Below are 26,561 nucleotides of genomic sequence, written 5' to 3'. Positions count from 1 at the left end.
GAGTTTGGCATGAATGTATTACAGCCTGGCTGGCTGAAAACTGACCCGGAAGGTTTGCACAGCCCAGCTGCGGAAGGCGTCCTCCTGCCCGCTGAGTTCGTCCCCTTCTCCTGTCGGGGCAAGCTGAGAGGCTCCCAGGTGGGACAGTTTCTGGTCGATGTCATGAGCAAAGGCACAGAACTGAGGGTACATGCTAGAGCCAAGGCCAAATACAGCATACCTGCCAAGAAGGTCACACATGGAGGCTCAGGAAGCCCGTCTGCATGGCAGATCCATGCCCACTGAGTCACATCATAGTCTGGCCTTCCTTGGTCATGTGACCAATGGACTCTAGACCCCAAACCTACAAGAGGGACTAGGATTCTATGTCTTGATCCTCAGCCCACATAGAAGACAAACCTAAGACCAGGACTGTGTCTGGCCCTGGACATCTCTGAGAAGACATCCTGTCTGTACCCAGTTCCTTGGTCTGATCCCAGGCTAGCCCAGGAGGTATGAATATGGGGGAGAGCCTCACCTGAAGGTGTGGGTGAGTTCTTTCAGCATGAACAGAGATTTCTTCAGCGTCTACAAAAAACAAGGAACCGGAGTTCTCAGACCAGGAGCTATAAAGCCTCATAGTAAGTCTTCCCTTACTATGAGGGTCTGTCTTAACACTGGCCACACTGGGCAGGCAAAGAATCCAGATCCAATGGGGAAAGTCACTGGCCAGGCCCAGATCACCCCTCACTCCAGTTGAACCAGCTCACGTGGGCCCTGCCCTTCAGTGGAAGACCCAGAAGTCTCTGGTGTCCCCATTTAGCTCTGGAAGAACACAGAGTTCCTCAAAAAGAATATGAACCTTGCTTCTTGCTTGGAAGTTGCTAGAAACAACAGATTCCCTGAAATAACACTGATTTCCCAGGAAACTGTCATAGGCAGTGTGAGACCCATCACACTGTGGGAAGCTAAACCTTTTGTAATCTCTTCTCATGTACTTTCTTTTCGATGGCTTTTCATTCTTCCAGCACTAGAGACAAACTCAAATTGGTCCTGACCAAGCCTTAATATCTTGCTCATACTTACCTCTGCTCAAAGCAAAAGGCTGCAGCCTGCATGAGGCCAGCTAGACAAAATTATATGTTTAGCCCATTTTTTCTTTGTGAGAATGGTACATTTTTGTTTGTTTGTTTGTTTTGCTGTTGTTTAAAGATTTATTTATCTATTTTATGTATGTGAGTATATTGTAGCTATCTTTAGACACACCAGAAGTGGGCATCAGATCCCATTACAGATGGTTGTGAGCCACCATGTGGTTGCTGGGAATTAAACTCAGGACCTCTGGAAGAGCAGTCAGTGCTCTTAACTACCTTCCCAGCCACAATACATTTTTAAAAAAATACAAATTTTTTTCATCAGAGTGTGTGTCTATGTACAGGAGTGCGGGTGCCCAGGGAGGCCGGAAGACAATGTTGGATTCTCTGAAGCTGAAGTTATAGGAGACTGTGAGCCACCTGGTGTGGGTGGGTGCAGGGACTGAGCCATGGTCCTTTGGAAGTGCAGCAATCCATCTTAACTGCTGAGCCATCTCTCCAGCCCCTAAATATAAATCCTTATTGAAGGGGAATTTGAGAGAAGATTTCCCATGGAGTCCAGGCTGGGCTCAAATTTGTGATCCTCCTGCCTCTACTGCCAAGTGCTGGGATTATTACAAGTGTGAATCACTATGCCCAATTAAATAAAAAAAAAATGTGAAGTTTTGGCTGAAGTGATGGCTCAGGAGGTAAAAGTGCCACCAAGCCCAAAAACCTCAGGGACTCACATTATGGAAAGTAAGAATTGTCTCCTGCAAGTTGTTGTCTTCTAACCTGTTCATGCAAGCTGTGGGGGAACACACACACACACATACACACACACACACACACACACACACACACACACACACACAGAATATAAAAATAAATAAATGTAACGAATCCCCTCGAATAATCTAAACATATATAAGAGTTGATCAATTCAAAGAAAAGCACTGTGTGTCACTGGGGAAGTGGCTTTTCTTGGTCCTCCTAGGCCCCTCTGTCCCCAAGACAATCAGTGTCCCACCCACCCACCTGTCCATTGCTGGGACAGTCCCCATTGCCAAATGTGCTTGTCACCACCAGCAGTAGTTGCTCCTCTTCCAAGGTGCTTGCTGTATACTGGTCCATGCAGACAACCTGTGTGACACACCGTGGACATCAGTCCTCAGCTCCCAGGGGTTTCTTACACTCACCCCAGGCTCCTTCCATCTAAGCGGGTACCTTGGTGTTGAAGGCATAGCTGAACAAGGCTGCCAGGTCCCCAGCTAGCGCCTCGGACTTCCCCGTCTCAGTAGCAAAGAGGACTGTGGCTCTGACTCGGGAAGCCATGACCTTTCGCATTAGCACGGAAGCAAAGAGCACCACTCTGTGGGAATGAACAGACAGAAACACGGACAGCTGAGTGCCGAGCTAGCCTCCAGAGGAGATGGGGAAGGGATAGCACTGGGCTGTAGGGGAAGAGCCTCCATCTTATTTTTAACCGGAGACCCCTTGTGCATCCTGACTCAGTCTCTCTGGTAAGTTCGAAACTACAGGAGGAAATCAGTCTCTGAATCGGTGTCTAGAGTTCTGGTAGCCAACACCATAAAGACTATTCTCCGTATGCCTTGCCCTTCATGGTGTTGTCAGGAAGGCTGCCTCAGTAAAAGGGACACAGCACAGACAGAGGGACACAGCACAGACAGAGGGACACGCCCACTTCCGGTTCCACGTACTTCGCCAAGACTCTGAACCTGATCTCTCTCTTCTTGGGCCTCAGCTTCTCGTCCTGCCAGATGTGGGTCTTCCAGGGCTCGATCTGAAGAAAAGCAGGAGAGTTGAGGGTGGGGTTCTGGCTGGGCTTGGGCTGGGGGGGGTGCTGGAAAGTCAGAGGACCCTCTCTACTGAACTCCACCCACCAAAGCTTAGCCAAAGCTCAGGGTAGTGCTTCCTAGGCACCACATAAGCCACAAAGCAGCGAGCACTTGACTTCTTTTTTTCATGGTGACAGAAGGTAGAACCTCCCCCGACCCCCTGCTTTTAGTATCTTTTTATTGGGTACATTAGATAACGCATAGTCTAATCTGGGCACCTTAGAGAGCACAAAGTGGGACTCAGCTGGTAGGTAAACCCTGGGTTGTCACACTACAGAGTCCCCACAGCTGAGCTACAAGATCGGGAGGGCCGGAGGCTTCTCCCTGACCTGATAGTAGTAGAACGGAGAGAGGACATAGTTCAACATCTCCTGGTGGAACACAGGGGTGATGCTCCCGGACACTGGAGGGACCAGCCAAATCCAGTCTGCAGGGCAGCCCCCTCGGGCCCGGTACTCATTCTGCATGTGCTTCATGAAGGACTCTGAGGCTGTGTGGTGGTCCATGATGGTCACATTCTGCTTCTGAAGGAGAAGAAGATGGAGTGGCTGAGATACGGGAGCGGAGGGGCGCAGCGAGCGGCTGTGCAGGAGGGCTGTGCTGGAGGGCCAGTCATCTATGCAAAGGCTCTGCCCCTGCTCCTAGAATTCTCACAGACCGCTGCAGAAACACACACAGGTCCAAGTCCACAGACTTCGAGATCCAGGTCATCACCACAGCCATTCATATGGCAACCAGCCCACAGTCACATGAGAGTCTCCCAGGTTCTCAACCTGTGGGTCTTCACCCCCCCCGGGGGGGGGACACTTATCAGATATTTGCATTATGACTCAAACAGTAGCTCAGAGCAGCTCACATTTCCAGTGGAGGAAAGAAACAACAGAGACAGAGGTCTTGACCTACAACCTGGTGCTGGAAACCACTTATACAAAACCAAGTTAAAGGAAAGAAGACAGTGGAGGGCGGGAGGGGGAGCACAAAGTGGCCTGGTCTAAGGGTGGTCCTTTAAGAAAATGAATGGCTGAAGCCTTCAAGATGGAAAGGATCTAGTCATGGGGTGATTTAAAGGAAGAAGATTCAGGGTGGGAGGAAAAGTGGGGGTGGGGGCTGGCAAGATGGCTCAGGAGGTAAAGGGGCTTGCTGCCAAGCCGACCAAGCTGAATTTGATCCCTTGAACCTATATACTGAAAGCAGAGAACAGATTCCTCTTAGCTGTTCCCTGACCTTTGGTATACACTCAGAAGAGCTAAGATCCTTTGGTGGGATCCCTTTATGCTGAGTTTTTGAACCCTGCAAGAATTTCAGGTGATCCAGGGAGACAGAAAGGAGGCTGGAGTGGCCAAGGAAGAGGCAGTGTGAGGAGATGGGTCACGTTAGCTGTAACAGGAGCAGGGGATTGGCAGGAACTGTTGGCTGGCTGATCATAACTGTCTTGCAGATGTCAGCCAGTGCAGCTGGTTTGTGTATAGTGGGAATGATGGGGTAGGGAGGGAGGCCCTGGAGGTGCAGCCGGGAGGAGCATTCTCTAAGTGATGTCCTGGGGTAATGAAGGAACCACAGACAGTATTCAAGTGCAAGTACAGGCAGCCTTGGGAGGAAAGGAGTTGCCCAGAGCTGGACTAGCACTAATGCTGGGTCTCAGCACATGCTCACACGAATGATGTTGTAAAGGAGACATCAAGCATCAGACAAGTAGCTGGATCAAGAGACCTTCTTGCCAAAAACCTCTACCAACCCCCAAGAGACCTGGCATACCTGGAAACTATGGAGCACAGCCACATTGATCTCCGTGACAGCCCGGTCTTTCCAGAGGGAGGCCAATGTGTGGGTCTCCAGGCCCATCCTTCTTCCCACTTCCTATAGAAGTCAAGTGATGAGGGTGAGGCTGTTTTGGGGGGTGGGTCCCCCTCCCCAATCCTCCAGCTGGCCCAACTGGGTAACCCTTGTCACCTCCAGGATATTGTAGCGCTGTGTGTCACAGAAGTCTCGAACTCCAATCTCGGTGCCCATGTACCAACCATTGAAGGGGCAGGCTGGGAATTCGAGGCCACCCACCTCCAGTAGCATGTTGGCCACTGCAGGTAGTGCATACCACTTCAGCCCCAGCTCCTGGAACCATTCATACCTGGCAGGGAGGCAGAGCCAGGTGCAATTAGGGTCATCTTTTTTGCCCTCTTTCCCCAATCAAAAATTAATTAACTTCAGTAAAAGAGTCTACAAAAGACATTCTTCCTTTTCTCTGCTTTTTTGAGACAGGGTCTCATATGTCAGACTGGCCTTGATTTTATGTAGCTGAGGGTGGCCTTGAACCTTTGGCCCTCCTGACTCTATCTCCCAAGTGCTGGAGTTATAGACATGTGGCATCCAGTCTGGGTTTATGCACTGCTGGGAATCAAAGCTAGAGCTTCAAGCATGCTAAGCAATCATGTACAACTGAGCCACAGCAAAGTTCCTTTGAAGAGATGATCTCTGCCACCCCACCAGGAGACACAACAGGGAACACCAAGGGTCATTCATTAAAGAAGACATCTCTTTATTCAGTCATTCATTCAGATGGGTCAGCTGTATACCGAGACTCCAACAGAATGCAGCTGCTAAGGACTCTGGCACCAGACAGCTGGGGTTCAAGCACCAACTAGGGTGCTTTTAGCCTCTCAGAACTCAGCATCCCCATCATCTGACATAGTCAATAACACCAAATGCTTGGCATCATTAGAAACACAGTATCATTCATTGGATAGTTAGACTTCTACAAATATCTATAATTAAGCACCTACTAATATAAGGACCTGCACTTTATAGACAATGGCGATACACTAATGAAAAGATTCTCTTCCTAAAGTTGCAGCCCAGCATCCAGACTATAGACTGTAGAGGGGTAAACACATACACCAGCAAGAAAATGGGAAATGAAGTGTGGTGTGGGGTTGAAGACAGGTAAGTCGGGAAAGAGGCGCGGTGATGTCACAGGGAATACCTTTTGATGAGAGAACTGGATGAGAAAAGGGCGTATCAGGTAAAGGAAGCAGAGCAGAGGTCCTGAGCCAGGCCTGAGTTCAGTATGTTCAAAGGACAAGCGCTGTCAGCCCAGATTTATTATCTGCTAGCTAATAAACCTCCATTATATGGAGGCACTTTGCAGAGGTTCAACCAGCTGTGCTCCTAAAGTCCTTGTGGCCTTACACTTCCCACTTTCTCTATCTGGGAGGAGTGTCATTTTTCTAAGAAAGCTGGGAGGAGGCCATTAAGAAGGCTTGGCAGGTAAGGGCACTTAGCTAACATGTCTGCTAAGCAGAGTTCAATCCCGAGGACCCAGAAGGTAGGAGTAAACTGACTGACTCCTGCAATTGACCTCTGAACAACACACACTATACACACACAGAACCACACAAATCACACACACACAACATACAGGCACACCACACTTATAAACACACACCACATACACCACACACATACACACATACATGATTATAAACATACCACACAAACCTCACATACCATACACACACACACAAACATGCACACATATGCATACATGCAGGCACACACACATTCACATACACACCTGTGCACACACACTAAATCAAGTTGTTGGGAGGCAAGCAAAAAGCCTGGTTCTGCTCAGACAGAAGAAGCTCAGGGGCTCTTTTCAAGTCCCTGCCTCCCACTCTTCCAGGATCCTATTTGCTAGGCTGCCGCCGCCACAGTAATCAGCAGCAGCTCCACATAAGGCAGAGGCTAGAGAGGAAAGGCCAGGGCTGCTACAGAGGGCAAAGAGGCCTTGCAACATCTGTCCTCTGGGCACTGCCTGAGATTGGCTTGCATGCACATAACCCATACCCTTGGTGACTTACTTGGGATGCTCCATGGTCACCTCCAACACAAGATCATGAGGGATTTCAAAGACCTCCGGATCTTGACCATCAGCCTGCAGGACCAGAGGCAGCACATCGAAGCGGCCATAGCGGGGCTTCCAGCCCAGGTCGATGCACAGCTGAGGGATAGAGGACCCCAGTAAGTCTGCAAGCCCTATATTCGCTCAGTGTACCTGCCTAGAGGAACCTATCGGAGGCTGGATCGATACCTGGGTGAACTCCAAGGTGGCAGGATCACCTCTGATGGTGCTATCGGGCATCTGGTAGCCGGCGTACCGGATGAGCTGTGAATTCCAGATCCGGAAGTCATGCTTCCCATCGCTCCGCTGCGGGAACACGGTGATGGCCGACCTTCCCCAAAACAGAAACATAGTTTACTAACTGCCCCTGGTTAGGGTGAGTGGGGCAGGGGTTCCCAGCCAGTCTCCCTCCACTCTTCTCTGCACCCCAATCACCCTGAAACCACCCAAACCCTCCTCTTTACAGCTTTTCCCTAACCTTCAAGACCAATAGGGGCCCACGGCTCTGGGAAGCCCCATGTCCCTTCCATACCCCCAGCTTTCCCTGTGGAGTCCTTTTCTTCTCACCCTTGGAGGCTGCGCAGCACAGGTTTGCAAATGAGTGGAGCTGCATTCTAGGGTCTCAGTCATCTCTGTTTCCCACCTCGTCACCTCCTTTTCCCTGGCCTCTGGCCTAGTCATGTGCTGAACCCCCATTTGGTATGCACCCAGTGTTTGCATGACAGTGATTGACACACTGAACGCACTGTCCTGTCCTGTCAGTGGTGAGTAGAGCAAGGAGCAACTCACAGCCAAGAAAAATACCACAGCAAAGCCGAAGCCAGAAAACTGTGTCTCCTTCCCACACAGAAAAGAAGGTGTTTCTATTCTTGTTTTTGTTTTCAAAACAGGGGCCTCACTCTGAACCTCTGACTGCCCTGGAACTCACCAAATCAACTAGGCTGACCTTGAACTCACAGAGATCAACCTGCCTCTGCCTCCTGAGTGGGTTCTTTTTAAAACAAGATCTGTGTGACCCAGACTGGCCTGGAACTCATCGCAATCCTCCTGCTTCAGTCTATCCACTGCTAAAATTGCTCTTATGTACTACCAACTAAGACGTTCTTTTCTTTGTTTTTGTTTTTTATTTTATTTTTAAGGCAGGAACATGTGGAGCCCAGGCTAGCCTTGAATGTGCTATGTAGCCAAGGATGGGTTTGAACTCTTGACGCTCCTGCTTCCACCTTTCCAAGTGCTTGGATAACAGGCATGTGGCACCATGGCCTGCTAGAAATGGCTTTCTAAGGATGTAACAGCCCCATGGTTCTAAGTTAGAAGGGGGGTGGGGACAGAAGCTAATGGGAAGGAGGCTGTTCTCACCATTTCACGTCCCAGAGAAGCTAAACCTTATTTTTTTCTCTCTCCTTAATTTCTCCTGGAGCCAGAGGCCTCTCTCCTATGCTCTTCCGCCCGAGAGTGGTAGGATGGGCCCAGCGCAGCTGGGAAAGGTGCCTCACCTGATGTTACCATTGTTGGTGGCATAAAGCACGTGTCTGCAGATATGCTGGAACATTTCTTGCGCGGTGCTACAGTTCCGGGCATCGAAGACCTGCACAGGGCCCACCCAGAACACACCATGGAAGACTGTGAGGACAGAGGCTTGGGGCTGACTCAAAGTGAAAGTGAAAAGTCCTTGGGGACAGAGGACATTTCACTCTCAGGGTCACACCCTCCTCTCTGCAGCTCCCTTGCAGTCTCTAAGCTGCCCTACTCCCTCCGCTCTTGAGTTGGGGATCAGAGAATCCCATTCAGAAGGCCCCAGTAAAAACAAATTATCAAGAGTGGCTTTAAAGAACCAAAGGCAGGGTCTCCACAGCCCCAGCCTGGGTCTTTGCCATGGGAGTGTGTACCACCACTGAGGCTCCTGGATTTTCTTAGTCCAAGTGCACTTAATAGGATCCACCCACACACACTCCCCAAATGATCCTCCAAGGAGACGATGGCCTAGGAGGTTAGGATAAATAAAAATGCTCTCTAGGAGCCAGGAACGCAAACACTGGAAGCAAACACTTGTATCACCAAGGCCTCAGGAATAAGACATCCAAGGTTGCTGGTTGTCTCATGATGGCCTGTGGTCCCCCATGTTTTACATGAAGGTGGGTCATCTAGAGACCCTGGTGCTAAAGTAAAATTCCAGACTCCTAGAAGGGGGTCTGGGATACCACACCTCTGGGTTTAGCTGTAGTCTGCAGAGCCCTGGCCACAGCTCTGTCTCAGGGCCTACCCACCCCCGCTCCTCCTTCTGCTCTGCCCATAAAACTCACCTGCAGGTTGGACCACTGGATCCTGCCAATGCAGCGAGGGGCGTTCCTCCAGGCCATCTTGGTGGCAAAGATTAGCTCATCCAGAGTGAGCTGGTAGGTTCCTGTTGTTTCTATCTCCTTTGTTACAGCTTCCAGCCTGGCCAGATGTTCCTCTATTTTTGCCCTGAGGGACAGGAAGTTGTCAGGAAGACCAACAATAGCAGGACCTTACATGGGAATTAATTCAATCCCCATAAAGCAAGAACTGATTTTTGGACACCAGAAGGGCAAATTGTGCCCCTTGGGATATTGTCCTCTATAGGGCTGACTTTGTGACCCACACTTAGCTTGCTAGGGGCCAATCTTTAACACTGTCATCTCCATCTTGAGGTTCTTAGTCCTGTTGGGAGAAAACCACACTTCCACTCTTCCACCCAACCCTGACAGTTGTCGTAGTCATGACAAGGTCTTGTCTAACCTAGAACTTCTAGCCCTCTGCCCTCCCTATCTCAAATACCCAAGATTGCAGCTGCATGCCATCACAAGTAACTCGGGAGGCACTGCTGTGTTTACTCTGCAGTCTTAAGACTCTAGAGTGTACCAGGCTCAAGAACACAGGCATGGTAACAGAGAAGAGAGGACACAGACCTGGGTGGTCTCGCTGCCAATCCCAGGCTCCAAACTGTCTGCAGTGGATAGGACTTCCCACCTGCCACCCAAGGGGAGGCTGAAAGCCTTGAGAGTTCCTCAAAAAGCAAGGCAGGCCCAGACAAGACCTGAGGTCAGGACTCAACTTGAAGGACCCTAGAGCCCACCCAAGGGAGCTATACTCACTGATTTAAGCATACTTCAAGATAATTTCAAGGGAGAGGAGCTTGGTCGAAAAAGACTTTGAAACACACACACACACACACACACACACACACACACACACACACCACAGCAACCTTGAGATTTCCGACCAGCAGCAGCAGAGGCTTTTGAAATGCCAACAAACAAAATTATTTAAAGAATGAACTTGGGATTAAGGTCAGCAGGAGGACTTGGAGTGAAACAGCCTTTGGGGCAGGCAGACTGTCTTGGCAACAACCCCTTTTTGATTACAGAAAGTCTTGAAGACAAAACGATATTTGTTTTCAGTGATCCCTGTAAGGGGGAACTTCTGGGTCAGTGTCCTCCATCATCTGAGGAAGATTCTAGAAATACCCCCAACTCTGTACCTAAACACAAGAACAGAGGTGTCTGAGGTTATGGCAACACCATGTGGGGGGGGGGGGAAACTTGGTGTTGTTTACCCAAGAGTGGGCCGGGTTTCTTTGGAAGAGTTTTGGCCTCTCGTGTTGTAATCTAAGGATTGACCTGGCCCTAAGCAAATCCATCCTCTTTCTGTAACGAACAGCTCAGTAACTATGGTTAGCAAGAAAGAATGGGAGCTTCTGCCTTTCATAGGAGTGTCTGGAGGGAGACAATTGTTTCTCTTCCAGACTCAGAAGAGCTCACGAAATAAACCATAGTCAGACTTTATCTCTCTATAAACCCGTGTCATTTCCAAGATAGTTTGCGTAAATTAGGTAAATTTGGGCCAGTCTGAGCAACATAATGAGAACCTATCTCAAAATAAAAGGTTCAAAAAGTAAGTGCTGAGGCCGGGGGCTGCATGTGTAGCTCACTGGTAGAACAAGCCTGGTTTGGCACCCTAGGTTCAGGCCCTGTTACAACAGATGAAAGGAGAGAAAAACATAAACTCATACACAGTTATAAATGATCATAAAGCACATTATTAACTTAGTTACAGGTTGGGTGACTGGTTTGTAAAGGCACACTTTAAGCAGTGTTTCTCTGAAAAACCCATTCCCACACACAGTTAACACTGAGGCCTCCAACATCCAAGAGAATATTAATACTTGTGGGACCATGTTAAAAAAGATGGCTTTTATGAGAATATTTTAAATTTAATTTTTTTGTGTGTTTTTTAAGTGTTTTTGTTTGTTTTACTTTGCTCTCTTGTTTGTTTTGAGTCAGAGAGTTCCTCTTAAACTTATTTTTCAGGTTTTCTCTCAATTCCCCTAGATCTTTTTTTTTTCATTGTTTTGTTTTAAAACAGAGTTTTGCTAGGTAACCTTGGCTAGCCCAGAGTTCACTATGTGGACCAGGGTAACCTTGAACACACAGAGGTCTTTCTGCCTCTGCCTTCAGAATGCTGGGATTAAAGGCTTGGGCAAGTTAGTCACTCAACAATGTTCTATAGTCAAGCATTATCACTGGTCACCGCAGCACTCTGAAGAACAGCTGTGAGCAGCCGCTGTCTCCAAAACATACAGTGAGGGACCAGAGAGATGGCTGAGCAGGTAAAGACATTTGTCACCAAGTCTGGTGATCTCAGTCAACCCCAGGAATCCACAGAGTGGAAGGAGATGCCCGATTCCCACAGCATGTTGTCTGATGTTCACACACCCACTGTGGCTTAGGCACCCCATTCTCCAGCAAATAACAGATGTTTAAAACACTGAATACATAGGATGATATTAACCAACATCTCAGCCGCATTCCTTACAGGTCTGCACTGTTTCTAGCGATTTGTAGACTCTAATTTAGTTAATCTTCATATAAACTCCTACAAGGTGGGTATATTACAGTGGATATTTTGACATAAGAAAAACAAGGGTTCAACCCCAGATGATGGCTGCCTGGACCCCAACTTTTGCCCAGGACACACAGCCTCTTCATGACTGTAACTGTGTGCATTGACAACAAAATTGGCAACTGGCGATAAAAATAAAAAATAACCTTTGCACCCCAGGCTGCAAAATGAGTGACTGGTAGACTCAGGAATAAAGGAGTCTGGGCCCTGGACTCATGGAAGGAAGCCTTATGGTAAAATGAGAACACTCAGGAAACGCAGCACCCCATCAAGTCAGGTCTTCCGAAATCTAACTAGACTAGGATAATGTCAGGGTTCTCTGGGAATCCTGTTCACATCTGTGAGAGGAGAGGCCTGACCAGACAGTCCCTAAACTTCTTTCTATTTCAGGATAAAAGGATCTATTCCAAGTCACTGTCTCACAGCCCCTAGGTTAGGACACTGTTCTAAATTTGCACACATCTCATGGCTGTCTAGTGAGCCATGCTATAAGATGCCTACTTTACAGATGAAGAGGTTGAGGCCCAATGGATTGCTCCAGGACTCGGCAGTGGTCTGGTGGAGCCAGAATCCAAGGCCAGTTACACTCTCCTCCAAGCTTTCAGATGTTTTTGCAGTGCCTAAGCCTCCTTTAGGCTCTGTTCTTGGCCTGGGGCCCCATCAAGTCTGGAGACTGCAGAGTTCACAGGTCAGAGCAGAACAGTAGGAAACAGGTCAGCCCCAGGGAGTAGGGCAAAGGATGTCAGGAAGCTAGACTTACTCTTTGAAGGAGCTATAATATTGGTTGATGAATTCAATGGCTTGAGGTAGAAGCTCCTCCAGTGGGATGGGCTTGTCTCTGGGTCCTCTGGTCAAACTCTTGGGGTTCATGATGGACCCCAAACATGATTTGGACTTGCAAGTGAAATCCTGGAAAGAGAGATGGGGTTGAGTGGGGCTCCCATTCCCCACCCCACTTCAACCCCCATACACCAACTCAGGCATTAAGCCTGGCCATTCTTCTGCGGATATGCTCACAGTGACCCTATGCAGGCTCCTTCTCCTTGGGGTCAACCAAGTTTCCTTCAAGCCTAACTTCCTTCTCCTTTCCTGAGACTAGGTGGGTGTGAGCTGGCTTCTCTCTGTCCCTAAAGATATAGTGATGACAGCCTCTGAGAAAACTTCATGGCTTCCTCCTAGGGGCTGTCTCATCGGCTTTTCCTTCTAAAGAGAGCAGGCTAGCTCCTCGGGGAACACAGCTCTAGTGTCAGCCTAGAGAAGCTGAAGGGGAGAATGATTATTCCAAAGTCAGGGAAGGCTTGGAAAGAGATGGCAGAAAAATGGATGTCTACGTGGACCAGGCTGACCTCAAACTCACTGCAGAACAGGTCACTGTGAACTCCTAATCCTTCTCCATGACGGCATTACACACAGTTTGTGGGGGCATTCGGAAAATCATCCCTTTCTCACTTTATAATCACAGTATGAATCTCTCTCTCCCTCCCTCCTTTGTTTTGTTTTATGGGGTTTTATTTGTTTGTTTCATTTGGTTTTGTTTTTTTGAGAGAGTTTCTCAGAACCCTGGCTGTCCTGGACTTTTTTATAGACCAGGCTGTCCTTGAACTCACAGAGATCGACCTGTCTCTGTTTCTGCCTCCCAAGTGCTGGGATTAAAGGCATTTAATTAAAGGCACCAGGCTTGTTTTATGTCTTGTTGTTATTGTTGTTTTGAGACAAGGTCTCACAATGTAGCTCTGGCTTGTCCCTTAACTCACTATGTAGCCCAGGCTGGCCTCAAACTCACGGGCATCTATCTGTTCGTTGTCTTCTCCAAATGTTGGAATTAAAGGTGTACGCTGCTCAGCCTCATAGAGTGAATTCTAAAGTCAGAGTAAGGAACTCAAAGGCAGGAAGGAGCCTGAAAGGATGATTAGCTTCATTCACTGGCCACTCGAAGCGCTGTTACCTCACTGTCCTTCCAGAGACAGGAAGCTTCCTCTGATGGTTCAGTCCAGCTTTGGGCAATTCTAACAGACAGTTCTCAGATACTCTTGCAATCTAAGAAACTAGTAACTGGTTTTGGTAGCCTTTTGTCTGACCTTTTCCATTATGCACTGTCTAGCCAGGTATTAACAGGAACCTGCCTTGCCTCCTTCCTGCTGTCATCTATGAAGACAGGCTTCCCAACACCTTTTGTCTGAGAAGATGGCTGTCTAGTAAGTCCAGGGAATATACAATGGACTCACAAAGGGCCCTTATGGTGGCCTAGCAGGGACAAAGGTGGTGCTCCCCAGCCCCGAGACTTCTCACCGATGTGGCCTTGTGGTGAAGGGTGTCATGCAAAATCTCTCCGCTGCCCCAGTTTTTGATCCTCATGTGCTGTGGCCGAGTCGATGGAGGCACGTGCAGCTTGTCCGGGGATTCTGGAGCATTCTAAGATGGGTAAACAACCAGGGTTTTCCAAATATCTGTAACCCCAACAACCGTACAAGTGTCCCCTGGGCCTCTGTACGCTTGCCTGGGTGAGGGATGGAGCTTTGTGTGGGCACACAAGGCAAGGGGCAGTCCTCGGTCCTCTGCCCTTCCCAGAAGTTGGGCTAGTGCCCGCTGAGCACTGCAGGTGGCTGGACCAAGGCCAGGCTTCTGTCCTTACCAAGGCCTGGCCAGTGCTGGCTCATAAGGGGAATTCGTGTGATGGGAGGGCCGGTGCTGCAGCTGGGACTGCCAAGGGCAGAGCTGGGTGGTTAACAGATGCTCCACTGTCTCCCTTCCCCGGTCCATCTCTCTGCCACCTCTCTGCAGGCCTTAGGATGGAAGGGGCTTCGGGAAGATGGGATCCAGGGCCAGAAGCCAGGCGCTGAGACTAGGGATTCAGCAGCTGAGTCTAGGATCATTCTGGGAAACCATCCCTCCTCGGATTCTGAGAATGTTTTTAAACCACCTGTGGTGGTTTGAATATGCTTGACCCATAGGGAATGACACTGCTAATAGGTGTGGCCTTGTTGGAGGAAGTGTGTCACTTTGGGTGTGGGCTTTGAGACCCTTCTTCTAGCTGCCTAGAAGAGACAGTCTTCTCCAATTTGCCTTCAGAACAAGATGTAGAACTCTCATTTCCTGCGCCATGCCTGCCTGGACGCTGCCATGATCCCACCTTGACGATAATGGACTGAACCTCTGAACCTGTAAGCCAACCCCAGTTAAATACAGTGCTTTTCAAGAGTTTCCTTGGTCATGTTGTCTCTTCACAGCAATGTAGCCGTAACTACGGCACTACATCGCCCCATTCTGTCAACTACCAGGAGACCGCCATTGCTGAGCATCAGGACTATTGCACTGTCTGCAACCTCCTTGGCTCCCTCTGTACCCCAGGTCTGGGTTGTTCCGCTCAGTCCCCAGCCCTTGGCTCCCTGTGCCTTCCTGTGCAGCCTCCAAAGGGCTGTTTGGCCTGAATCTACCAAGTAGAGGAATGAAGGGCTTCCCATACTGTGTGATCAAACCACTGACCTGTGCTGTCCCAGTGAGGAGCTGGGGGGATCCATTTTGATGCTTGGCAGATCTGTGACTCTTAGGGTCATCCTGTGTTGTCGGGCTGTGAAAAGAAACATTAGATGGAGTCTGGACGTGGAGGGGATACCGAGATCCGGATCTCTGTGAGTCCTGATCTGGCAGACATACTGGGAGCTAGAGGTGGGAATGACCTGCTTGCGGCTTCCAGCCAGGACGAGGGAGCCAGTCTTAGAGGATCTTGTCCCCACTTCCTTCTTCATCTTTGCTTTGACCACCCAAACCAGAATGATATGAGGGGAACCAGCCAAAACTATTCAGACACAGAGGCTCACACACAAGCTCTGGGGAGATGCCCACCCCAGAAAGCCAAGTGCAAACCTCCGACAGCCCAGCCTTCAGGCCAGCAGGGTCCACCACTCACCACCTACCCGGCTTAGCAAACTTTATCTTATCTATTTTTGGTTTTTATTTTGGTGGGTATTATTTGTTTAAGACATGGAACTTTCTAGGTAGACAAGACTGACTCCGAACTCATGAGATCCGCCTGCCTGTGGCTCCTGAGTGCTGGGATTAAAAGCACCACCAAGCCCAGCTCATCTCTTTTATTTAAAACTCTTAGTTTTTAAACTGGGCATTCTAAGTACATGTATGGAATCCCAGCATCTGGCAGGTTGTGACAGAAAGGTCAGGAGTTCGGGGCCAACCTCAACTACAAAGAAAGTTCAAAGCCAGTTTGGGCTCCGTGAGAACCTACAGAGAACCCAGAACCCTTAATTTAGTTCATTTACTCTGTGCACCACCCTAGCCTCCAGCTTGAGGCACTCTGTCTGCCAGAGCTTCTGGGGTGCAGAGCTTTCAGGTTCAAGCCCCAGTGCTACTCCAAGCATTTATCTTGTAAAGAGTGAAAGAACAAAGGCAGGTATGGATGGCACACACTTGTGATTCTAACGCCAGGGAAGTAGAGGCAGGATCAGGAGTTCAAGCTCATCCTCAGCTAAGGAGGGAATTCAAAGCTACCTGTTCTGAAAATAAGATGAAAATAAAATTAAAATAATTAGTGGAGGGGAAAAAAAAGAAAAAAAGGTATTTAAAAGGCCAGCTGTGGTGGTACACAACTTTAATCTCAGCACTTAGGAGGCAGAGGCAAGCTGAGCTTTATGTTTAAGGCTAGCCTGGTCTACAGAGTTCCAGGACAGTCATGGTTATATACTCATACAGTCAGGCAAAACATCCATACACATAAAATAAAGAAATCTAAAATTAAACATAATAAACCCCCAAACTCCAGTTCCAGCAATGAGGCTGTTTAGTCTTTTAGTAATAACTCGCTCCCAGTCCCTCATCCCCGAGTGAGGTTTCACTGTTCAGCTTTACCAGCAGCAAGAGTTCAGTGCGAACCTTTACCTTTGGCTATAACTTGCCCCTGCCCCTGCGGTGTTTGTGTGGAACCCTATCTCTCCCTCTGCTACAGACTGCAGCAAGCTCTGTACTCACCTGAGGGACAGTCCTCAGGAAAGTCCTCTTTGGGGTATGTTTAGCAGGTATCACTAGAGTGGGATCCGCTGACTGGTGTCTAAAACTCCAGCGTTCAGAAGGTGAGGCAGGAGAATTGCTTAGCCTGCGCTACATAGTGAGAGGGGCTAGCTCAAACAACAAAACAAAATAACACCCCACCACCCCCAAAGCAAGCCAACAAAATCGATGAACGATTCTCTCCTTGCTTACACAGTACCTCCCACTGCCTTGGAACTCACTATTCAGCTGACATTGTCCTTGAACTCTTGCTGTTACCTCCTGAATGCCGGAGTTGCAGACATGTATCACCACACCCAGCTGAATAATATTGTCTTTAACATACTTCTTTGATCTGGATTTGTATGCTTCACCAGAAGGGGTTGGGGGGGGAGCCAAGATTTGCTTTCTCATGATCAATCCTTCCTCATTCCAGCCCATCTTGGGTTTCACAGTTTGGAGATTAGAATTAGATTAAAAAACCTCTCCCAGGTAACAGACTTACAGACAATGTCACTGTCTACTTGACGTCAAATGTCTTACATGCTGTCTGAGACCTCACTGTTGACAGGAGCCAGTTAGGCTGGCCTCAGGGTCCACAGCCTGAGGTTGTGCCTATGCCTCAGCCTGGATATCTGCTGACGTTATGATGACAGTCTTAGTGCACGCATGCAATGTGTGCTTGTGCGTGGATGAATGCGGGCTCCGGCAGGCCTGAAAGCAACTGGGGGAAATGCCAGCAAAAGTTCACAATGATTAGCCTGATGCGATAAGCCACCGGCTAGTTAAATCTTTCTTTTTAACTTTTACGTATCCTGAAGGTTTTGCTATAATTGGAATTTTTATAATTTTTCAAGTATTTTTATAACTGGGATTAATAAACAGCTACTATGTCCTGCTAGCAGATTACTTCTGTCACTTGTTAAAGGGAATCTAGGGACCAGATATCAGGTGAGCACTTGAAGGCTCAGGACCCTTGGTTCCAAATTACTTCAGTTCCAAGCCAACAGTCTTGCTGTGACCAGACCGGCCCATTGCAGGGATGAAGGACCATTATGGACTTTTGGACAAGGAACTGTGGTGGCTCTGCCCATAGAAAACGATCTGCTGTCACAGTGTCCCAAAACTAGGTCCTGAGGAGTGAGTGCAGAATCCACAGCCAGGGCAGGTCACACTGCTACCCGCCAGACCATCTCTCTTGTGACAAGGAGAATGTCTTAGTGTAAAAAGTTATCTTTGTCCTCTTAACCTTGTTTTGAGCGAGCGCAGTAAGGAGGGGGAGCACAGCAAGAAAGGGGAAGGGGGCGTGGCTCAGTAGAAGAGCACTTACTTAAATGCAGTTCAGTTCTCAGTACTGAAAAAAATACTTTAAGCGATGGCATACGCCTGTAATCACAGGATTTGAGAAGCCGAGGCAGGAGGATTTCCAGGTTTGATGCCAACTAATCGACATAGCCAGAACCTGTCTGCAGCGCGGCGCAAAAGTTCCTTGATGCAGAAATCCCCACCGGGCGGCCCGCGTGGGCGCTCTGCCCGGTCTCTCTCGCATCCCAGCAGGGCCACCCGAGCTCCTCCCCGGGTCCCCGCGAGCTGTACCTGGTTGGACCCACGCGACTGGCGACCTTCGGGCCAAAGATCCTGCGCAGGAAGCGACAGAGCCGCGGCCGGGCGGTGTCGCAAGCGCTGCTCAGCCCCTCTCGCATAGCTGGGCCAGCGCTCCTCGCTGACGCTGTCCCTTTATCGCCGCGGAATCCCCTCGGAACCCGCCCACGTAGCGCCCGCCCTCCTGCAGCAAGCAGGGCTCGGCTCCTAGTGACCCAGGACAAGCTGGACAGCGCGGCGCGGCGCGAGTGCCTCATTTGGGTATTCTTCTCACAGGGACAGTAAGGATCGCGACCCAGACTCCCCCTTGCACCGGTTTATTTCCTCACCCCTTTACGAAATCCTACCAAGAAGGCCATTCTTTACTATGTCTGCTTTATGGCAGCAGAAGCTGGGGAACCAGAGGAACGAGGGTCCTGCTCAAGGCCACACAACAGCCTTAGGGCCACCTCTACCTCTGCTTCACTAGACTGCTCTCAGGAACTGTTTTGTCCTTTCTCCCTGATCCAGATGGAGGAGGGCTGCAGCCCTCAGAGACCATTCTGGCTAATATTTCAGCAAATGAACCCCCAAATCCAATTACAGAGCAAAGAGTAGGGTTTGTTGTTGATGTTGGTGGTGGTGGTGGTGGTGATAGTTTGTTTGAGCATCCTGAAACCCTTTGCCTGAAACACCTAGATGGTCCTACATTTACCCTTTGTCCCTAAAACACATGGACACACCCTGCACACTTCTGAATCTCTTGTTTACAAAAAGTTAAAAGCCACCTGGAACAGGCTCTTGGTTTGCACAGACTTGAAAATTACGTTTTAAAATAAAAATAAATAACCGGCTCCCGCTGCTTTCAGACTAAAATCCCCTTTGTAAGCTGCTTCCTCTTCCAGGAACATCCTCTTGCCACCTATCCTGGGCAGTCCCATTTCAGCTCAGCCCCCTCCCCTAAGAAAGCCACCTGCAGCCCATTAGCCCCTCCTGACCCCACTGCCAGGCCATGCCCTTAGGAGACACATTCTCTTATTACTTCTGCCTTGCCTGTCCCCTCCCCGGCACTAACCCTCTCTAACTTCTTGCCTGGCCAAGACTGCTATCCCCCTCCCCCAACTAGGGAGGAAGCTGTTGCTCCCCTTGCAGCACCCTGCCCCCAACCCCCTTCCCCATTTCCTCCTTGATGTAGCAACTGGATCTGTCTTTCTCTTTCTCAGCCCAGTGTGTAGTAGGTCCTCAGAGAAAGAGCCCAGGGAGTGTGGAATTTGGAGTTAGCTCACATCTCAGCCCCTCCACTTTCTAGAAACTGACCTCTTGAGACAAGATAAAAAGTGGTTCCTGCCTGGTTTTTGACATAGTATTAAGGCCACTATAAATACCCGTGACTGTATATGCAATCAATAAGTGGTTCAGTCAATCCATTGATTAAGCAGAAGGGCTTTGTTGACAATCTGACATAGCACCAGGTGACCAAGCCTCAGGTCACCCTTGTTAATGGGATGAATCTCATTCAGGACCTTACAGTGTGGCAACCAAGATGGTGGCCATAAGCTAGACTGCCCGATCTGAATGCTGCCTTACCACCTGGGGGCTGGGGGGTGGAGCTAAGGGATATCACAAACTCAGGACAATGAAGTGCTGCTCCCTTCTGCCTAAACTCTGTTCCTGAACCCAGCAACAGCAGGACAGAGAAATTTAGGGCTTTCCTGCCTACGGCCTCCAGGGGGCGCTGTCCACTGTAGTCCTGCAGATAGGTACAGAGGCTTGGACATGATACTGTGTGTCACATTGCAAAGAAAGCCAGCCGGTCATCGTTCTACTCTAGTTAGCCTCAAGTCCTGGGCTGTGGCTGTAGCTTCTTAGCATTCTCTAGAATGCTCCTGGTCCTTCCATATGAATTGTTGGAGGACTAGTTCAATTCGAAGATGCCCCAGGCTAAACTCAGAGTTCCTCTTTGACATTAGCAATCATGCAACCCAGACTTTGCCCTCCCAGAGCCCCACTTGCAGAATGAGATCAAAACGAAGGGCCGTATGGAGGTCAAGTTCAAAGAGTGTAGGTGTGCTCACTGTTGTAGTCCTGGTGACAAAGAAGCCTCAGTAAGTGGTGACAAACCCTTCTGTGACAGACACACTTCAGTGTTCCTTGTGTATACCTTAGTTCATCCCCAGAATGCTATCAGGTAAGTCACACCGTAGACCTACCTGAAACTCAGACAGGTGCACTTGCCTAAAGTCACACAGTCACTAAAGATAGCACAGAAGGTCTTGACACCCTTCAGTTGTCTAATAGTCAAAATATCTGACAACAGATGAGGCACATGCCCTAGCCAATCAGAGTGTCACCACTGAGCTGACCACTAGGCTCTCCAGCCTCCATTTTTACATATTTTCCCCTCTTCTGCCTCCAGAGAGTAGAGACACTCTCAGGAAGCAGCAGGGGGCACCTAGGTCTTCCTTGTACACACCATAGCTGTACCAGATTCCAGTAGAGAATTACAAACAGGGTCTTGGAGACCAGACTCTCCGGGGAATGGGCACACATTGAGGCAGCAGCGGTCTAGAAGCCCCGAGGAGACAGGTGAAGGTAGGAGAGAGGTTGCTTACCTGGGAACAGCACCTGGGGTTTTCTCCACGTTGTTGTTAATGTCCTTTTTCTCTCTCAGGTCACCTTGGTAGGATTTGACTCTGAAGAGAAACTTCCAGGGGCAAGCCATGTCTGTGACTTTGTGCTTCTGCCCAACTCCGATGCTCTCTGTGGGGCTAAGGATGGGGGGGGGGGAGGCTGTGAGGTGACTTGAAGAAGTACCTAACAGAACAGAGCCTTCTCACTGGTGTCCCAGAGAATGGAGACAGAGCCCAGCTAAGGCTCAGCTAGGGCTTGTACGGCCACTGTCCCCATGCAGCTAAGACCCAGCTGAGGTTTGCACGCCACTGTCTCTCCCCTTGCTTGCACTCTAGGTTTTTATTTGGGGTTGAAATCTTGTGGGACAGACTCCTGTTCTGCAAAGACATATAACAAACCAAAAGAGATGACTCGGGATGTCACATAGCCACCTACCAAGGACAGCAAGCCCCCACAAGCCCCCTTAGGAGAATTCAAGTTACTCTGGGCAGGAGTTACTCCTTGACCTCCAGCAAGGTGGGCAGAAGCTGGGGTCACTAAAGCAGCAGTGTGTGCACCTGCCTGACCCTTCCTGCCATCTGCTGTCCCCAACACAAGACTCACCTTGCAGTTGACTAGGCTACTGCTCTGTGGAGTGGAACAAGACCCGAGCCTGAGGAACCTCAGAAATGTCTCTAACACTCTGGTCTCCTCACCAAGGTGGCTGAGAAGTTTCAATCCGGTGACACTGTATCCTGTGGGGTCAGAGTCTCAGTCTCCAAGTCCCTGTAAAGCTGTGACCCTGGCAGTAGCCATTAGGTATTTATACCCCCTGTGCTCTGCAGAACTATTTTGCATAAAGCCACTACTCCCAAAGGGAGAGTCCCCAATTGGGTGTTCAAGTTAGCTCATTCACGATGGACACTCCTAGCCTGTGTGCACTATGACATCACTCTGTGGTGTATCCTCAGCAAGGCCACCTCTTCCTGGTCACCGGTCCAAGGAAGTGGCCTCTAGGCAGCAGGTAGCTACTTCAAAACTGAGACTCACTCGGGAGGGAGGCTTTTCTTCGCTACACCACATACTCTGGCTTGCAGTTGCGGGGGGCAGGGGGGGGGTTCTGGACATGGAGCTCTCTGATTCATTTCTGTCTGTTCTCTCGTTTTCGGTTGGCAGTGGGAATCCAGAGAGCTGGCAGTGTGGAACATGCTGGAAAAAAAAATGTCCAGGTTCCAGACGGCCAGTGAGGTTAGATGGTGCCAATATTCCATCAACCCCAGGAAACATTCATTGGGAGGTTTTCTAGAAAGGATGGAAGGCGAGCTATGGGCAGGCACAGAGGGGCCCTGGGATGCTGTCTGACCAGCTCTTCCCCCACTAGTAAGTTAGTTTTGGGGCAGCATAGTGGGTAGGGCTGTGCTGAATGAAGCCTTTTTTTTTCCCCTACAGCAGCATTGTGTGACTTCTTATATACATAATTATAATGTTCTACCCTGATGTGGTGACACAAGCTTTTAATTCCAGAATTTAGGAGGAAGAGAAAGGCAGATCCCTGAGTTTGGGTTACCCTGGTCTATAGAGTGAGTTCTAGGACAAGCCAAGGCTACACAGAAAAACCCTGTTTTGAAACACAAACAAAAACGAACAAATTATAATTTCCTACAATGCTTCGAGAAAAGTATTTATACACAACATGGAATTTTCCCTTATGAAAGTGAAATATTAACAAAATTAGGGGGAAAGGAACAATCAGGAAAATCCCCCTGGCACATCCTGCCAGGGTCTACTCAACTTCCCATGGCTCCCAAATTCAGCTCAGCCTCGTGTTTTGCTTTTCCCTAAGGTACACAAACCAAGAGTCACCCAAAAAGCATGTGGTCTCAAAAGTTGAGAGAAGAAATAAATTGTTGATTGAATAAATGAATTACAAATCAAGGAATTGGGCTGAGTGCTTGCCTTGCACATGCAGGGATCTAAGTTCAAATGATGGGCGTGGGTTGGTGAGATAGCTCAGCAAGTTAAGGAACTTACCGTCAGGCTTGGTGATATGAGTTGGGTTCCTGGAACCCACATGGTAAAAGGAGAAAATAAGCTCCCATAAATTATCCCCTGACCGCCACGTGCACATGCGCACGCGCACAGACACGGACACAGACACACAGAGAGAGGGGGGGAGGGGGAGGGAGAGGGAGAGGGAGAGGGAGAGGGAGAGAGAGAAGGAGGGAGAGGGAGAAGGAGAGGGAGAGGGAGGGAGAGGGAGAGGGAGGGAGAGGGAGAGGGAGGGAGAGGGAGAGGGAGGGAGAGGGAGAGGGAGAGGGAGAGAGAGAAGGAGGGAGAGGGAGAAGGAGAGGGAGGGAGAGGGAGAAGGAGGGAGAGGGAGAAGGAGAGGGAGGGAGAGGGAGAGGGAGGGAGAGGGAGAGGGAGAGGGAGGGAGAGGGAGGGAGAGGGAAAGGGAGAGGGAGGGAGAGGGAAAGGGAGAGGGAGAGAGAGGGAGGGAGAGGGATAGGGAGAGGGAGGGAGAGGGAAAGGGAGAGGGAGAGGGAGAGAGGAGGGAGAGGGAGAGGAAGAGTTGAAGGAGCTTGGTCCACACTGCTCAGGAGATGAGTACATTCAGGAGCAACTGCAACTACCCTAGGGTGAGGGTTAGAAGTTTTCCACAATGGAACTCCTAGCCCCTGTTTATGCTTCCAAATATTACAGCTATGCCTGCAACCAATTATATGAATCAACCCCCAAGTTCTATGAAATAGATACTATAACTTTTCATCTATAGAACCTTCCAGAGTCTCATCTACTTTGCATTGGAATATTTGACTGAATTCCGTGATTTAATAGGCCTCCAAAAAATCTGTTATTGTGACAGAAGAGATTTAGAGTCATGAGCAGCGAGGCTCCTGGATGTGTATGGAGTATTTTTACCTCAGCACTACGCTTTGTCGGCCCTCTTAGGCAGACGTGCACATCTGGGGTGGGAGGAGTCTCCCTGGCCTTGTTCTGTGCTGGTAGTGTTCCTCCAAAAGAAACCCAGGCTTGTGTGGAACCCACTACCCAAAGCGCAGTGTTTAGGACTGCCTTCCTGTGGCAGCCTTCTGACTCTTCAGTCTCTGGAGGCATAAGACCCATGGCCTGGAGGTTAGATGAGTCTGTGTTGTCACCTAGATGACCGGTGCCAGCCAGGGCTCTGATGTGGTGGCTCAGGGTAAGGGCTTGGTGGCCATTTCTCCTTTCCACTACTCTTCTTTTGCATTCTGGTCTCCTACCAGCCTGGGAATGCTAGCCACCATGTCCCCTCTCGAGCTTTTCCAACCCAACATTCAGCTGCTGTGGTGATTGGTGCAGGGGCACAGACAGGACTTGGATTTGTGATGACTGTGTCCCCTGAGCACCAGGCTTTGAGGACATGGCCAGATGAGCCTGAAGGGTCCTGATTCTAGTGACAGCTCCATCTCAGATCAGCTGTATAGGTTCAGAGAAGCCACCCCCTCCTCTCTACACTGGACCAGCCCCATGATTCCCATGACAAAGAGTAACAGCAACCACTCTCCTGACAGGTCAGCGGCCACCAGCTCACCCTTCCCCTTTTTATGTCTGGTACCTGGGAATTGAACTTGGGACCTCCAGAAGAGCAGTCAGTGCTCTTCACCACGGAGCCACCTCTGCAGCCCTTAAATATTGTCTAGATGATTTTAATACCAAATTTGGGATAAATGCCATGTATGTGTCATACTGTTATACCATATTATTTAGGGATTAATGTCTCTACGTGTTCATTAGAGATAATTTTTCTCTTTTTGTTCAACAGTTTGCAGATTCTGGGGATGGGAAGCCCATGGAGGCAAAGGACACACTGCGTTCAGGGTGTTGCATGGACATCCCATGATTCCACTGTTGAACAGGAAGAGGAGGAGGAGAGTAAAAAATATCAATAAGGACCTGAGGCACAGAGAGGTTGAGAGACTCGCCACAGTCACACAGCATCCAGCCTGGGAGGCAGAAGACACCATGAGCTTCTGCTATACGCCCACATGCTTCTATCAGCAGGTCCGAGGCTGAGGGAGATTATCACAGGGTCCCCTCTCCCAGTTGCCCACAGCTTCTGGGGCTGAAAAACCACCTTTCCTTGGCACCGCTCACCTAACGGGCAGTGTTCCTGGGCCTCTTCTGATGATGGGTATGGCAGGTGAGCTCTGCAGGGGCAAAATCAAAGTGCCTTTGAAGGGCAGGTGGAGAAAGGTAGGCCCCTTGGAGGTAGCGGTAGGAGCCCCAAGGTAGGCAGCCAGGGAGAAATGTCCTCCTCCCCACCACCTAGGCATCTCAGGCATGGCACCAATAGTATCCAAACTGTGGAGTCCCTCAGCCCCTCCACCCTGGGATAAGTGTCTGTCAAATAAAGTGGATCCGCCCCTGACAGGATCTGAGGGAGACAAGTGCTAGCTGTCCCTCTATGATCAGCAGCTTCTAAGATCTTTCGGCAACAAAACAGTGACCAGAGAGCTGATGAGATAATTCAGAGTATGTGTTTGCTCTACCGGAGGATCTAAGTTCGAGTCTTGGCACTCACATGAGATGGCTCATAGCCACCTGCAGCTCCTGCTCCTGGATTTCTGGCACCCCGAGCTTCCTTGAACACCTGCACTCGTGTACATATACCCACACACATAAATATAATTTAAGACAAAAACAAAACAGGGACCAAGTAGATAAGGCTTGCTCAGCAGGGTACTTGAGGTTCCTGCCTTTCAATTCATGGGCCAGTTCTTTCAGATGACTGTGACTAGTCTCATGTAATATTGAGAATTGGGGAAGTTAGGCAAAGTTCCAGTTCATAGCTAGTGTCTTCTCTTTTCCCTCGCCAACCTCTCACACTTATTCTGAGAAACAGGACAAGACGTGAAGCTAGCTCGGGCTCAAGACCTGCACCCCTCAACTGCCTCTCTTGGCATAACCCCCAGGTAATAATTTTCAATCATCGGAATGCTTACAAACTCCATGTCCTGAGTACTCACCAAGTGAATATGACCGAAATCCGTCTTCATTTGTTTCTTTGGTGAGTTGGCTTATTGAGACAGGGTCTCGTGTAAAACAGGCTGGCCTGGAACTTGTTATGTACCAAGGATGATCTTGAACAATCCCATCACTTGGGAGACAGATGCAAAACGGTTGCTGTGTAAAGGCCAACCGAAACTACATAGCAAGAGCCAATCTTACCAACATCCAGAACAACAAAGAAAGTGGGTTCTCGAAGCTGCAGGGTCTTCTTGAACCATGTCACATGGTCCTCAAGTTGTCTACTAGCTTTCAGTATCCCTGGCTCAGGCCAACTACAGCAGGCAGTATTGGTACCACAGTTGACTGCCTTACAGTTCTGTAAGCACTGCCATTAGCTAGGTCCCAAGCACTTAGTAGATCCTGGCTTCCGACCCCAGCTCCTCTTGCTAGGCTCCTTCCCACTGCTTTTCTATCTCAGCCTCCCAGATGCTGCGCCACATCAGTAACCAGTGGCACTCCGGTCAGTATCTGGGTATGCCTGAGCTTCTTTGTGGTCCGATAACAGCTTTCTCACAGAATGATCAATGTGCCTACAGCAATACAAACGGGACATAAGTGACACATAGAATATTAGTTTTTGATCATTGAAAT

The 26,561-nt window shown here is 49.4% G+C and overlaps 1 protein-coding gene across 2 annotated transcripts in view; it reads right to left on the bottom strand.

The window, feature by feature from the left end:
* The window catches only part of NOS2 (nitric oxide synthase 2), a gene marked incomplete at its 5' end in the record, with an annotated part of 33,564 nt that extends 12,531 nt beyond the window's left edge, over positions 1 to 21,033 (bottom strand). Inside the window, 16 exons of one of the 2 annotated variants that reach the window (XM_080923348.1) lie at positions 46 to 220; positions 518 to 567; positions 2,091 to 2,195; positions 2,280 to 2,424; positions 2,774 to 2,856; positions 3,241 to 3,435; positions 4,667 to 4,768; positions 4,862 to 5,036; positions 6,769 to 6,908; positions 6,999 to 7,140; positions 8,306 to 8,397; positions 9,113 to 9,275; positions 12,493 to 12,641; positions 14,022 to 14,144; positions 15,216 to 15,300; positions 20,924 to 21,033. In XM_080923348.1, the coding sequence (XP_080779474.1) occupies positions 46 to 220; positions 518 to 567; positions 2,091 to 2,195; positions 2,280 to 2,424; positions 2,774 to 2,856; positions 3,241 to 3,435; positions 4,667 to 4,768; positions 4,862 to 5,036; positions 6,769 to 6,908; positions 6,999 to 7,140; positions 8,306 to 8,397; positions 9,113 to 9,275; positions 12,493 to 12,641; positions 14,022 to 14,144; positions 15,216 to 15,300; positions 20,924 to 21,033 (2,034 nt within the window). Of the gene's footprint in view, positions 1 to 45; positions 221 to 517; positions 568 to 2,090; positions 2,196 to 2,279; positions 2,425 to 2,773; positions 2,857 to 3,240; positions 3,436 to 4,666; positions 4,769 to 4,861; positions 5,037 to 6,768; positions 6,909 to 6,998; positions 7,141 to 8,305; positions 8,398 to 9,112; positions 9,276 to 12,492; positions 12,642 to 14,021; positions 14,145 to 15,215; positions 15,301 to 18,326; positions 18,434 to 20,923 lie in introns of those variants that run through there. The other variant, XM_080923347.1, reaches the window with a different exon arrangement.
* Between the last annotated feature and the right edge of the window lie 5,528 nt (positions 21,034 to 26,561).

The sequence above is a fragment of the Micromys minutus genome (assembly GCF_963924665.1).
Source record: "Micromys minutus genome assembly, chromosome: 10".
NCBI lineage: Eukaryota > Metazoa > Chordata > Mammalia > Rodentia > Muridae > Micromys > Micromys minutus.
Note: the sequence above shows the minus strand (reverse complement) of the source record. Positions and strands in the feature narration are given on the sequence as shown.